The 15,925-nt window shown below is 32.6% G+C and overlaps 2 protein-coding genes across 3 annotated transcripts in view; one reads left to right on the plus strand and one right to left on the minus strand.

Moving 5' to 3' along the window:
• EMC4 (ER membrane protein complex subunit 4) overlaps nucleotides 1-15,925 on the plus strand; it is a 359,992-nt gene that overhangs the window by 304,683 nt on the left and 39,384 nt on the right. The gene's annotated exons all lie outside the window — the stretch shown is intronic.
• Nucleotides 1-15,925, minus strand: part of LOC140445807 (CKLF-like MARVEL transmembrane domain-containing protein 4) — a 58,026-nt gene that overhangs the window by 9,480 nt on the left and 32,621 nt on the right. For both annotated transcript variants that reach the window (XR_011951444.1, XM_072538160.1), the window contains exon 3: nucleotides 8,409-8,678. Coding sequence is in view for 1 of the 2 variants with exons in the window: in XM_072538160.1 (XP_072394261.1) it covers nucleotides 8,409-8,678 (270 nt within the window). In the remaining variant the exon portion in view is untranslated. The remainder of the gene's footprint in view (nucleotides 1-8,408; nucleotides 8,679-15,925) is intronic.

Here is a 15,925-nt window from a genome sequence, read left to right on the forward strand (position 1 = left end):
ACCAACAAGTCGAAGATACCAGGTAATATTAACGCGACTCCGGTTGGGTCATACGCGATTAATTTTATGTGTTTTCCAACAAACAAGAATCAATATGTGACAACTGTAAAGAAAAATTAACAGTCAAACATGATTAGAGAAATGACCAGCATTAACGTCAAAGCGCATGTACAATATACAGTAGCGCACCTAGAATTTGCCTCTGGGGGGGGTTTGGTTGGTCACCGAATTTTTTTATGATGTTACCTTCATTTTTAGTCCTTAAAATGTGTGAGTAACACTGTCGGAATAGGGTCCTGGGGGTGGGGGGTTTAAACCCCCAAAACCCCCCCTGGGTGCGCCACTGACAATATACCCAACAAAGTATGTGATATTTTAGGTCTAAAGTACAATATGTCTAACCTAAAAAGTTTCTTATCTTCAATTAATATATTAAATGAACATATAATATAAATAATAATAATATAATATAAATTACTGTTAGCTACTATTGTTTCGCTAATAGCCAATTTGGCTGATGCGATTTTGAACTATTTAATTTTTGTTGGCCTGATGTGGATTAAAAACATTTTTATTCTGGCCATTACTGAGAGTCATCTTAAACCGCTTGCATTGCTTATTGGGAGGGTTAAATAAATTCTCAGAATTGTGTTTAATGTTCTTTGCCACTGAATCTTATTTCATGTTCTGAAATTTCATGATGAAATAGTTTCCCTATTTTCTGTCCTTTTTAATCATTAGTTTATGCAATATCTTTAACTTTTTTTGCATTTTTTTCCAAATTGTCAAAATCATCTCAACAGTTTGTATGAAATCTCTCAATGAATCATATATTAAAACTGCTGTATTTAGGTATGCGTCTTTTTGTTGAAGGGTCTTGTTTAAAGCATGTATTAAATCTTTTTCCATATTGTAAGTAAGAGTGCATACTCAAATGTATCAAGATTTTTATGTAAACCAGCAGCTTCGGACCTCGTTAATGGTTTTTGATCTTTGTTTGAGAAAAAATGATGTAAACAATGTTTAATTTCTTCATATTTTTTTTAATTCATTACAAAAATTTTGTAACGCATTCCACCTATGTCTAGAACTTTAAAAATATACGTACAATTCCTGGAAAAGGTAGTCATTTCTATGTAAATTTAGTTTCCAATTAAATGTACTTAATGAATGATTTGCGCATGGTATAAAATGGACAGAAAAAATATATTGTTTTTATTCTGGACTGGAGTCCCTTATATAAACGCATTATCATATCATAAGTGGTATAAAAGGAAGAAAAATCTTCCTTTTATACCACTTGTTTTTTTTTCATTTATCATTTGTTTTTCCAGCTCAGTATCAATGCGTCTGGTAATTTTAGATCGTATTATAAAAATTAAAATGACGTTAATGTCGTTACTGGAGATTTCATGCTCTGACAATTTTTTATGTACATTTTTCCAATCGTTCTTCCCTTTTTTTATTGACGTTGTTTTGAAAACAGCAAAATTTTTGAATCGCATCAACTCATACGTATTAAAACTAGTTAAAAAGTTCATGAAATGCAATCAGTAGCTGATGTGAGTGAGTGTGAAAAATGTGTTGGGGCTAAAGCGGCAAAAGTAGCAATTTTAGATCATTTTAATTTGGAACCTACTTCAAGTACTAAAAAAATAGCTCAATAATTTGATTTTTCACAGAATGCAGAGTATTGAACCATTACAAATTTCATCGCTACAAAAGATGGTCCGGGCAGACGGCAACGGTTTTGTGAGATTATTACTGAGAAAATAAATAGTAATCCAAACTTTCTATTTGATTTGTTTTTCGGATGAATGTTTTTTTTTTCTAAATAATACTGTAAATCAACACAATTGCTGGTTATTGTGCTGATGAAAATCCTAGAGTTTTCCACGAAACACATACCTACCAGTAATTGAAATTAAACGTACGGGCAGGAATTTCTGGGAATCGTATTGTTCGTACATTCTTTTTGCAAATTTGAAAGAAGAAGCATATCTACAATTATTAGATGACAGAGTTGATCCCATTTTGACCGATATAATCGAAAAGAGGTTTTATTGAAAGACCAACAAGATCCCCCGATTTATCTCCTCTGGACTTCTTCCTATGGGGTTGTTTAAAAAGCAAGATTTATAAGCGATCGACATATATAATTAAAAGATTTCCCATCTGGAATAAAAATCGATCTGTTTTAGCATTTTCAGAAAATTCCATGAATATTTTAAATATCAGGGTGGATTCTTTTGATTGGCCAACCCTGTATTTAAAGTGTATTAGATTTTTTTGCTATCATATATTGCGTTATGTAAGTCTACTAATACAGTTATTTGATCTTCTGATATTAGTTTAATTATTTCAGTAGCAATTTTGTCAGGTGCCGTGGCTTTGCTAAATTTATTGTATGTATTATTTCAGCAGTTTTTATTATTAACCCTGTGTCATGTTCTGTTCAGGCTTGCTTATTATCACCTTTAAAAAATTCGTTCGAACATATTCGTTCCACCTGTTTTTTTATCGTTGTATGCCCATAGAAATTCTTTAATTTTTTAAGTAAAAACTTCTCTAGCGACGTTGTGCACTTTTGGATGGCGAAAAAGCATTGAATACGCGACAGATTTTTGTGACCGTCACCGCTACGAAAATTGGTAACAAAATCGCACAGCTCGAGAACGGCTCAACGGATCGTTGCGTATGAGGTCTCGTTGGAAAGGAAAGACGGTAACTAGTACAATGACGGACAAACATGGCGACATTGCCAAATGTGGATTACATCCTATCTCCGTTGTTATTGGTCCGATTGGAGCGTGTGATGCGTTAAATGAAAGGGAAGAGGATAACGATTATGTAACGATTATATTAAGATAGAAAAACAAACAAGACGATTACCAAAAGGGCACTACACAGCATCTTCGTTATTAATGAACGTATGGTTAGTTACATACGAGATATCAGATGGCACTATGAATGATAATAGATTTACTATAAGACAAATTTTGATTTATTGACTTAAAGAAAGCCTCTTACTGAGTACAAAATAAACAACTAGCTGAATCCCAGCATATGACACATCAGATGAAACGACGTGAGACGTATAGTACATACAATTAAGAATAATAAATATTTACATATTCACACCCAATTATTAATTTTATTTATCACAAATTAATACTTATAATTTCAACTCGGTACTTCCCCGAGTGCAATATCTGCTTTGTGTTTTATGCAATTTAAATCTGTCAATTCTCGGTCGTTCTTATATTTCTGAGCATTTATTGTTGTACAATTTATCTTAAGTTGCTGGTATCTTTGTTCTGATTTTTCTCTGTGCGTCCTTGAATTTTTATTTTTGTATAATCATCTTATATATACTAGTTGGGTGCTTTAGAAAGGAATTTATTGTGTATTTTGTAAAGCTTTTATTTTCTTTAAATGGACTTTGCTTCCGCCAGTCTGTCCACCCTTTCGTCTCTTATTCCCAGTCCAAATTCACCAATAAAATCTTAAAATGTAACCTTTTTTTAATTCAGAGTAAAAATCACACATTGCTATGTTTATATCTCTTATCGTTAACAGAGTTAACTTTCCATGTTTAAAAAACTTTTTCCTCCAACGAAAAAATAATTTATTTAATTAGAGTACGTAAAGAATTCAACCATAATTTTAAAATTTCATATAAAGAACAAAGAAATAAGTTAATAGTGTCCTTTACCTAAACAACCAAACTCTTTCTTAAAAAAAAACAACTGGTAGGGTTATAAAATATTTTTGTTTAAAATTATCCTTCTGAGGAAACCAATATTTAACGAGACATATCTCAAGATAACAAATTCCGTGAAAATTAAAAACGGTGCACATGTTTTTATGTTCACACAAATATCTATTGATAATGAGTACTCCAAAATTACCAGAAATGAACTCCGTCCTACTCTATAATTGTGGTAAAAAAAAATAAAATCCCTGATCGGATTTTTATTTGAAAGTCTATCTTGCCGGATTATATTACATATCGAAATGCACACAGACAAGCTTGTAGGCAGAATAATATTTACTGATAAACCTACAAATATGATTAATTCTTTACATCAACTAATGTATTCATTTAATATACAAGGACTGATCATTAAGTTCCAGAGTATTTTGCACAGTGCGGTTGGCACCACCGTTTAGCGTGAATAATCCCAAGTTCTGCTATGCTTTCCGATGCTCTATTACCTTCATTTTCGGGAGATCACAGCTGATTTTCTGGAATAAGTTTTGCGTGTTTGCTGATTTTTTGATATTTTGCTAGATAAATCAAAATTTTGAAAAGACGGAAGTGTTTGCAACATCTTTTTTGTTAAATAGGTAAACTTCTATTAAAACTATTTAAAAGAAATTTGGGGATAAATGTTTAAGGCGGTCGAAGCGATCATGAGTGGTTGAGGTTTAACCAAGACCAGACGTTCATGACGGTTATTGAACGTCAGCAGATGAAGATAATGCTAAACGAGAAAAGCGTATTACGATAAAATCGTCATCTAATCATTAGTAGCATGGCCGAGAAATGCAACAATTCATTTGGTTCATGTAAAAAAAATTGAACTGTGGTTGCATGTGTGTTCTGAGAATATTGATCGAGGCGCAAAAATAAAAGCCAGTTTAGGGTTGCCCACAAATTTCTACAACAAATGATGGAGAAAACAATTTAAAATGTATAATTAATGAGAACGAGATGCAGTTGTATGACTATGGATCTCAAGTCGCAGTCCCGCTATCATGATTTCTGCCTAGTGAGTGATTGGTTGGACTTAGAGGAATCTGGCAGGGGCATTTGACAAATGCCTACAGCCACTTTCTAATGCCTTTAGACGCGAAACGATTTAAAAAGGACGTGGTTGCTTTTATTCTGTGCAATTAAGACATATAAATAAACATCTAGAGTAGACCTTCTCGTTCGGAATTCAAGTGTTTCCTTTTCGAAGATTCTAAGATGCAATTAGAATACTTATAAAACTTTCTTAAGGATATTTAAAAAACGTGAATTAAAACCTTAAACAGTATGAACCAAAAAATGCTACAAAATAATTAACATTTTTAGTTACCTTTAAACACTGACAAATTTTCGTGATGCTGTGCGAAGGAATATAGTGAAGCTTTGACAAAATAGGAACAGGGTGTTACACCATGACAACGCACCAATTCATTCTGCGTATTTTTGCACAAAAATGACGTAGATGTGATTCCTTAGCGCCTTAACCATCAGAGTTTGAATTACTTAAGAAAACATTACAGAAAATTTGATGAAGAAACTAAATATCAGTCCACAATAACAACAACTCTCAAGATCATTTTAACAGTGGAAACGATGCTGGAACAACTGCATATGGTGCCAAAGAGATTACTTTGAAGTGGATACTGATTACTTTGAAGTCCCGTTAATTTCTTATTACCCTCGTATTATACTAAAACAAAATAATCGTGAAATCCTTTATCACATTTCTACTAAAGATTAGTTCTATTAATCATTTAATTCATTCCTATAATAGCTAATTTGTAGATGTTTATACAAGTACTTAAAAAACAGGTGCTTTCGTGTTTATCTATTTAACTAGTAGAGCACATTAGTTGAATAAATACATACAACTTTTGCGTTATCAGGGATAATGTACTTATTTTTATTTGAAAATTATTTTTATGTGGTGATCAACCCAATTTGAGTTCTGCAATATCGCGTGCATTTTCCTGATTTTATCTACTTGTCCTCCATCCTTTCTGTCCTTTGTTTCTTTTTCGTGTTTCATACCTTCAACATTCTTATGTCTTCTTCCGTGTGTTCCTTTCTTCGATGCGTCTATTGGTCTTTCATTTGGTGGTATACAGTTTATGAACGAGAATCTTCAATACAATAAGAATGAAGAAGCTGACACCACCAAACTAAGTATCTTATCTATCTTAACCAGGGAATTATAATGATGCTATGCAGTCCAGAAAGAAATGTTATTCCCGAGACTTTGACCCGTCCAGGTAACTGATAAGTTTATTGAGTTTTATGAAAAGAAAATTTTTGGCTCATTTATATGGCGATCAACGTGTTAAAGCTATAGGTTTAAAACCAAACGCACGCAATAATTGTAGTAATATGGTGGGTGCATATTATCATGCACGTATAGTTTCCGGCACGTAACGTTTCCAGTCCAGCAATGGGACTGCGCGTTTATATTTTCACGCATAGGACATTTCAGTTATGTCCGGTGAAGATGTGTTGTCGCTTTTTCGCGAAAAAAATTATGAGCAATTACTCTTCTACTTAACGATGAGGAAAGCAAGTCTGTAGTAAGAAGGTTTGCAGTACATCCGATGCTAAAAGAAAGGAAAAAGGAAGGCGAATACTGGACTTTAAATAAAGAATTAATTAATGATGATGAAAAATATTATGGATATTTTAGAATGAATAGGATTCAGTTTGAATAGATTTTAAATATAATTAGACCTTTAATTAAAAAACAAAATACTACATTTAAATAAGCCATAATACCTAAAGACAAATTAGCTGTGTGTTTAAAGTTTAAGGTAAGTAAAAGCAAAAGTCTCTATTAACAAAATTAACTCATTTATTTCATCATCATCATTTTGGCTTTACAACCCTGTGTGGGTCCTAGCCTCCCCAAGAATTTTTCTCCAGTCGTCCCTATCCATCGCCTTCCTCCGCCAAGCACGTATTTCCATATTTCTCATGTCTTCATCGATGTTATCTAGGAATCTTGTTCTGGGTCTTCCTCTTCTTCTTTGACCAATAGGTCTATCAAGGAGCGTTTTTCTAGCTGGGTCGATTTGCTCCATCCGCATTACATGGCCTACCCACCTCAGACGTCCTATCTTTATGTGTTTTACGATATCTGGTTCCTGGTATATCCTATAGAGTTCGAAGTTGTATCGTCTTCTCCAGACACCATTTTCATTTACCGCTCCATAGATGCGCCTTAGTATTTTTCGTTCGAAACATCCTAACATGTTCTCATTGCTTTTTGTTAAAGTCCAGGTTTCTGAACCATATGTTAGGACTGGGCGTATTATTGTTTTGTAGAGTTTTACTTTTGTATTTCTTGATATAACTGTAGATTTAAAAAGGAGATTAAGCCCAAAATAGCATCTATTAGCCGTGCAAATTCTGCGGTTTATCTCTGCGGTAGTGTCATTTTCAGTATTGACGAGCGTTCCCAGGTATACAAATTCGTTAACTGCTTCGATGACGTCATTTTCTATAACAAGTGGCCGTAGTGTTTGTGGTTGCGTACCTATTTTCATGTATTTTGTTTTATTGGTGTTTATTATTAAACCCATTTTTGTAGCCGCTTCCTTTAATGCTACGTACGCCTCTCGTGCTGCGTTTTCCGTTCTCCCAACAATATTGATATCACTCATTTATTTCTCAAACATGAAATATGAAGTAACGTTAATTATTCTATCATTATCAAAAGTAATATTCTGAGAAAAAGATTCATAACAATTTCGAAAATTTGATGCTGCAGGTGATGTCATCGGCGTATAAACATTAGAAATCCTTGTTGATGATGAATATTCAATATGTTGATTATCCAGACCTATATAGGAGGGTGGTAGAAAATGACTTTTTAATTTTATCTCAAAGATTTCGAATTTATAATAGAAAAATCCAATTGCAACCAGAAATTGTAGAAAGGGTGATACTGACTACGTGCATATTACATAATTTTATTGGGGCGTATATTAACTAAAGACAAAAAAGACGTGGAATTTACTAGTCTGCCTACATAGGGTGGAAATAATTCATTATTAGCATTCGAAGTGAGGGATAACTAAAACATTTTTTCAATCTGCTGCTAGAGAAACTTGATTGGCAACAATAATTCCTATGTATTTCGTGTAATTAATATACTTCAAACGGATTAAATATTTGTGTTATTTCACAATATACCTTTCTTCTATCATTGTAGTTATAGAATTTTTTTTCACCGCGTACAAGTTCAATTAATTTTTCCAAATCCATTTCAAATTGTACTAAATATCAAACCAAAGAGTATTTTTAAAAAAATAAAAGATTTCACTTCCGTGCAAAGTACTATTTAATATTTTATATAATATTTTTCAGAAACTAAACAGTAGAAACTGAATCTACCTATTTAAGGTAGACCTTAAATACTGAATCATTTCAATTTCCGTAAAAATTGCCCCGCGACTGATCGTAACGCGAAAACTTTTCGTAGCTTAATTTTTATCGCCCTCCAGCAGAACTTAAGCAACCGTCACCATATAGTAACATAGTAAACCGCACCTTTATTTTGATTGTATTATCAGTTTCTTATAATTTTTGATACACTAGTTGTAGGAGATCTCTATTAGGAATGTTTTCTAATAGTTCAAATATTTCAAAAATAAATCCTTACCCCGGCTGCAATATAGGCTTCTTGGTGAAACGATACAGCTAAAGATGCCGCTATCAAATATAAACCAGTCCATACGGCACAAAATATGAATTCAATCTTCAGCCATGCCACCCTGTGGAATTTTTCTATGAGGTGGAATAAGTAGAACGCCAACAGGATGCCCGTGAACCAAAATCCAGTCATAGCTACGAAATTGAAGAAGGCTCCTCTTGAATGAGTCGCTAAGTACCCGCTGCATTCGATACAGATGAATCCTATTAAGTTGAGCGCCTAAAAAAATTTGCATTGTAAATATATTTTAGTAAATACAGTAATTAAACGTACACACATCAACAAAGAAAATTTAGAAGTTGAAGAACACTATATTTTACAATTAGAAATCGATTGAAATTTTAGTATGAGTTTTAAACAACAAATTAAATGTTATATCGATAAACTTGTTCGGTGTTTTTGTAAAAATCATGGCAAGGAGGAATTTTAAAAGCAGTTGGAATGCTTGAAGGAGGTGCATCCAGAGAAATTGTAGTGGTTGTTTAGAAACTTCATAAAGTAAGCAGGCTTCGTCACTGATATCGTGAAACTAACAGCCCATTCAGATGGTACGGATTCGAAGTTGCAGGTTTTGGCAATTATATCGTGAAACTAACAGCCCATTCAGACGGAACGGATTCGAAGTTTTTGGAAATAATTCGTGCATTCCAAATAGCTTTGTGTAAATTGTGCCAAAATAGAAAGGTTGAAATAAAAACGAAAAATAGAAACACTTCAAGTTTAAGGAAGCATCTAATATCTTTCTACAAAAAGGAATCATAAATATTTCTTCCTGAAAAAACAAATTATCACAAGCTTTTTAATAACCGCTGGAAAAAGTGGACAGGTAAGAAAAAATATACTTATCACACAATTACATATATTATGTACCTATCACATAATTACATATATTTAACTCATGTGAGCTTATTAAATGCAAAGGTTAATAAGAAACAAATTGACTTCCGTGTAACATGGTAGATAGCTCAGTTAGTTAGAGCATAGGTAAGGATCGCTTAGATCGTGGGTTCAAACCACACCCGGTGTCAGTTGTTTAGATATTTATTAATTTGGTTGGTCTTTATTCTGGCTATGTTAATTCAAGTTTGAAATCTAACTACTCTGTTACGTTGTTCTAAAATCTAAAGTAACGTTTAATAAATAGCGATACGCTAATGGGTAACTGCGAGACTTGCAAGACTCTTGCTGCAAGACCAAGACCGGAAGCGCAATACCAAGACCAATACCAGGTGTATTGGCGCAAGATCAAGACTGTCTGTCTCGTCTTGTTTTTGCATTTGGGCAACACTAATGTTCAGACGATTCGATAGTCGGACATTTTACCGGATACGTCCAAATTTACATTCGATTTTGTCACTATAAACCCAATACAGTGACACATAAAAAATTCGAATCGAACTTCAGGGCCGCTTATATCTAGGTACGCTCCTTCATACGTTTAGAATTTTGTCCAACTAGTCAAATACGAAAAAAGTGTAGGTTGTAAAAAATAAATTTTTTAATTGGTTGTTTACTGTCTTAAATTTAAAACTTTGACGGATCTGAACCAAAAATTTTTTTTCGCTCCGAATACGTCAAGTATGTGTACTTGCGAGTTCCCCTTTTCATACAAAATTAGTTCTGGTGAAATTAAGTCAAAGGGTTAAGATATTCTCATGGGAACAAAACCACCACTTTTAACACAACCGTACACCCCTCTCAATATGGAATTAGCTTTTCCCGAACTTCTAAAAGTTTAAAAGCAGGCAATACGGCTTATTTCGTTGGTCCGTTTTTAGTCTTCCATCGAAATGGCTTGTGACGTAAATATTTGTTCTTTAATTGAGGTGAAATGCACATTTTTGTGGTAAGAATGTGCCTTTGTTTATTCAATTAATTCCAATAATAAGAAATACTTTATTTCCGTATAGAGTTATATTTGGATCACTTTTTCAATGCCGACACGCATTCGAGGCTAGCCTCCTTTGTTAATATTTTGCCGAAGAGAGTAAAATAACTTCTTTTTATCGCCTCCATCTGCAGAATCCACCTGTTTTCAGGGCTTTAGAATCCAACGACCTATTTCTTCTCTTGGCTTTAGAACATGACATCCTCAAAAGCCAGTGACTTTTCTTAACGTGAGTGCAAAAAAGTTTATTGACTATTTTTCCTTTTACCTTTAATTACGGACGTATTTATATATTACGTCTTATGGCCTAAGTAATTAAAGAATTTTATTCCATATATCATTTAATATATATTGAAAAGTAATGTATTTTTCTGTTATTAAAAGAATGTTAGTCGTCATTCTTTTATGTATTATATTTTAGTCAGAAACTAAAAGCTTTTACGTTTTCTTGCGAGATTATAGATCACAGTTCTTTTCATTTATTAATTTTTCGAGAAGTTTTAGAGATAACTTATGTTTAATTGACTTTTTTATATTTCAAGAGGTGTAATCTGTTCTAGTTATGAGTATATTGACAACAGAGTTTATTGTTTTTTTGGAGTATTTAATAAATACATGTTTGCTAATTTCTGATATTAGCAGGTACCTATTTGTTTATATTTTTTTGAGTATTTATTAAAAATATTTTTGAGCCTATTATTTTATTTTAGACACCAATACATTGCAACAAACGTATTGACTATGGGGTATAATAACAAGGTGTACTACATTACTAAAGAGTATTAAGTAAATGTGTTACTGGTTTGGGGCGTGAAGGAGAGACATCCAATGATGTCTCATCCTATTCTATTTTGGTTTAGTTTTGAAGTAGGTATTTGGGCCAGGTTCTATCTAGTTTCCTTGTGGCTTATTCGAGTTGATTTTGTTTTATTTACTTTTGTTCCACATTTTGTGTACCCATCACTGAGTATGTCCAGATGATGTTGCAAGTTTTGTAAGGCTTGTATGGGATCGTCATTTACAGCTAGTATTGCTACTAGATAAACCGCAGAATTTGCACGGCCAACAAATGCTAGTTGGGCACAATCTCCTCCAAATTCCAAAATTATATCGAGAAATACAAAAATACCACTGTACAAAACAATCATAGTCCTAACATATGGGTCAGAGACCTGGACTCTAATAAAAAGTAATGAAAACATGTTTGGATGTTTCGAAAGAAAAGTACTAAGGCGAATCTATGGAGCAGTGAATGTTACTTCATTGGGCTTTTTCCTGGTTTAAGAATAATAATGATTTCAGCGAATTTCCATATTTTTGGAAAGTATGTTAAGCTTATATAATGAATTAATATGAGACGATATATCTTAAGGCCCGTTTTCACACTACGTCTTATTGTACGTTTTGTGGGTCATATAAAACGTACGACAAAATGTAAGTTTTGTCCAGTGTATACACACTACGTTTTTCCTTCCGTTTTCTACCTCATTTCTAATTCAGAGTCTTGAGTTGTGTGAAGTTTGTTTAGTGATTTTTGAAGATATACTTCTATACGCGCGCTCCACGTTGGAAATTTGTATGGGAGTAAATCTGTGAAATCATTACATATGTAAGATAATGAGTAAGAGAGAGACAGAAGATATATTTTCTCTCTCTTCCTCTCTCGAATATAAAAATGTTCCTTTTGTATATATAATTTAATATTATATATTATATAAAGATATATATACATATAATATTATACATATAATAAAATATTTATTAATATTATTATTTATATGATATGTTTTGTATCATTTATTAAAATAGTCAAGGAAAAGCAAAGAAGCCCCAACTGCGTTAATCGCCATGTATCTTTCAACCGTGACTTTCAACCCTTACACCGACAACTCTTCTCATAACCCACACTTCTCAAATTTACCCCATCTTCTTCATCTGTCCTTCCTCTATAAATGTCAACACCTTAATCCTTCTCAACAATTGTTGCTTTTTAAAACAACCATTCTCTCTACACTACTGTCACAACACTCCCTCCAAAAGAATTTTTCAGCCCCCTATTGTTAACATCATATCTTTTATACCTCACTATTTCATTATTTTACAATCTTCACGTTTTCACCATATTCCTGTCCATTCTTTTTTCTTTTGCTAGTTCTCTGTCTTTTCATATATCTACCATCCACCCATTAGTTCTAAACTCAGTAAACATTTAAACACAATCCAGCAATTCATCAGAATTCACTTTCTCCCACTTTACCTACACCTTTAATCAACCATTGCTCCCCCCTCTCTTAGTCAACAACTTAGTACACCATACTCACAAATTAAATTTCAGGCTTTTATGTATCGAATTTAATATAACCAAAATATATTTTGTTCAGGGTGCTAGATGCTTTAAGCATGAAGGACCTCTATCATCTCTAATTTTGTTGATTAACTCATTCATTTCCCTTTAACCCACTCTCCTTTATTCTTTAGTCATTCCATTTACTTTTATTCCTGCCAGGTCTCTGAGGATCTCAGTCTTTCCAAAAATTTTTAAATTTAATCACATATATTATAACTTTAATTCCTTCAGCCGGAAGATTTTCAATCACTTTTTCTCAATCTATTGGACTCACTTATATTAAAAATTTTTACGATACTAGCAGTATTAAACAATTTCATCTACATAAAAAGTCTTACATTAGCTACAAATATATACTATTTATTTTTCCTTGTCCTAGATGTAAGCAACATAAAAGGACATTTCCATATATTTCAGCTAATTCTTCACAAATTACACCTTTTAGACCACACTCCATACGATAAAGAGTAACATAAGCTGCCTAATGCATACGTCATCCTCTTAAACATGACCTTCAACAACACCAGTAATTTACATCTTTTATATCCAATATTAAATAATTATAGAAAAAAAATTTTTAAATCCCAACACCTGGATTGCTGTTATCATTTTAACATCATCAAAGTTTTTTAATCTTTTGGCTGTAGTAATATAATGTTTAACTAACACTGTTTCATGGTTCATTGACATTTTGTTTTTGACACCGTTCATGGGTATTTCATCAATCAGTTGCCAACCGTAGTCCGTTTGAAGAGGTTTACTCTCCGGACACTGGAACTCACTTAAGCATGGGTGTATGTTACCTGAAGTAAAATCTAATTAAAATATTAAACATCATATAATATTATAAACATCATGTACAATCTTTGGTAACATTTTTCATTTTAAAGGGTTTTTACCCAAATATTTTGGTGGCTCAGGCATGTTAACCTGTAAGTATAACCATTTTATTGTTTTTAACCTTAGTCAAAATTTTAAACCACGTTTGCTGTAATTAAATGGTTTATACTTATTTTAGGTATTTTAACCTGATGATGGAACAGTTGTTCCGAAAACGTTCGTGCTTGTAATGTTGCCCTTTTAAGGGTTTTTATAAAATAAAATATACCCACATACAAAGACTAACCTCTTTTATTTATTAAATGTTCATAATTATATTAGTCTTTTGTATTTCAAAATAATAATCTCAATAAATCACTGTATGATCCAGAACTGTCAATTTTGAAATATATTTCTGTCATGTCATCGGTAGTATAGTAGTCAGTATCCCCGCCTGTCACGCGGGAGACCGGGGTTCGATTCCCAGTCGGGGAGGACTTTTTTATTAATACATATTATTACATTACTGTCATTTTTAAATACTTATGGATACTGCATTTTAATTTGTATTGTATTATTATCTGGAATTATGTTGCACTGTATTGTAGTGTATTTTTTTTATTTATATTATTGTCATTTTTAAATACTTATGAATATTGCAGTTTAATTTGTATTGTATTATTATATTAATAACAAAATAAACAATGAATTTTACTGCAGACTATGTGTAAAAAAATTTTTGCATTCAACTCCTTTCATACATATATGAAAATAAAAATATACATTTTCATCAAAATATTGATTCAATCCTTCATTGTTAGTAAGTTGTTATTAATTCTGTTTCTCTTTCTGCTGTCTTACCTATAGAATTACATATGTAATGATTGTGCAGATTGACTCCCAAATAAATTTGTAACGGCGAATGCGTGTATAGAAGTGTACTTCCACTGGCAGTCCCACTGGACTGTCACACCCGTTTTTTTTTATTATGGATGAAACAGGGCTGCTTTCTTTTATTTTTTCAACCATAACGATACTATGACTGATGAAAAAGGGGATGAGGAGGGAAAAGACAAGATGGTCAGGAGAGTGGGCTTCTAAAAAGAAGCCAGTATTCCCACGTCTCGTTACTAAAAGAACTGAGAGGCGAACCAGATGACTGGCGCAATTATTTGCGAATGGACACCTCAGCCTATTGTCAATTGCTAGAGTTGGTAACACCATACATATTGAAATAAGACACCTCATAAGAAAAGCCATTACACCCCATGAAAGACTCACAGCAACTCTCAGATATCTTACAACAGGACGCAGCGTCAAGGACTTAAAGTTCACAACCATAATATCCAAACCAGCGTTAAGCCAAATAATTCCTGAAACCTGTAATGCAATCTACTTGGTTTTAAAACAGAACTACTTAAAAACTTTTGTACAATTCAATAAATTCCCCGAGAAAATCGTGGATGCATTGCCGCAAATCTGACATTATTAGGTTTTTTTAAGAAAAATGAAGCGAACTGCAGTGGAACTAGTCGTCAAATAAGTCAAGATCGGACGACTTGTCTGTAATACGTTTTGCTGTTTACATGCCACGTTTTATTGTATAGGATTTGTCCTATCCAACAAAACGTACAATAAGACGTAGCGTGAAAACCGGCCTTTACGTAATGAGACATGCATCGAAAATAATGGTGAACATATCGACCCCTTACTTGGATACTAAGTGTTAATGTTATTAATTATAATTATTCATTAAGTCATTATTCATTCGATTGCGGTAAAAAAATTACTGGCGCAGTCGACTACTACGGTAATATTTTTCGTAATTCGATAAAGAAGATAAATTTTGAAGTTATAAACAAGTAACTTCTTTTATTAAAATGGCGTGTCTCTTTAATATAAATTTTCCATAAATAGCGCTAACGTTACGCACAAGAAATTAAAAGCATGTATATATTACAAATGTGACTATTTGGCGCCTAATAAAAACTACATCAAAGAATGCACAGTATGATTTGTCATACTGAAAAGCCGCCAACTCTATTCATATTGCATAACAATACTTTTGTTTAAATAAAGCAATATATAGGAGTTTTATAAATCAATATAAAAACACAAGTAATCACCTTAACGGCCAGATATCAATAATTCATCATTGTTAAATATTTTTACTTTTTTTATCGTTCCCGTAATAAAATTGCAATACATGTATATTTTATGTTTTCGTATGAATATTTTTGTTCCTACATTGGTTTTTATTGATGTTTTATTTTTCAGGTCACCGAAATCAGCAATCAACAAGCAGTTATTTAATCGAGAATGATCCTTCAACATCATCAGGCCTTCATGGGAAAACGTTTATTCCATCAGATTTGGATTTTTCAAGTGATGATTCCATACAAGATCCACATT

Source organism: Diabrotica undecimpunctata, chromosome 7 (assembly GCF_040954645.1).
Source record: "Diabrotica undecimpunctata isolate CICGRU chromosome 7, icDiaUnde3, whole genome shotgun sequence".
NCBI lineage: Eukaryota > Metazoa > Arthropoda > Insecta > Coleoptera > Chrysomelidae > Diabrotica > Diabrotica undecimpunctata.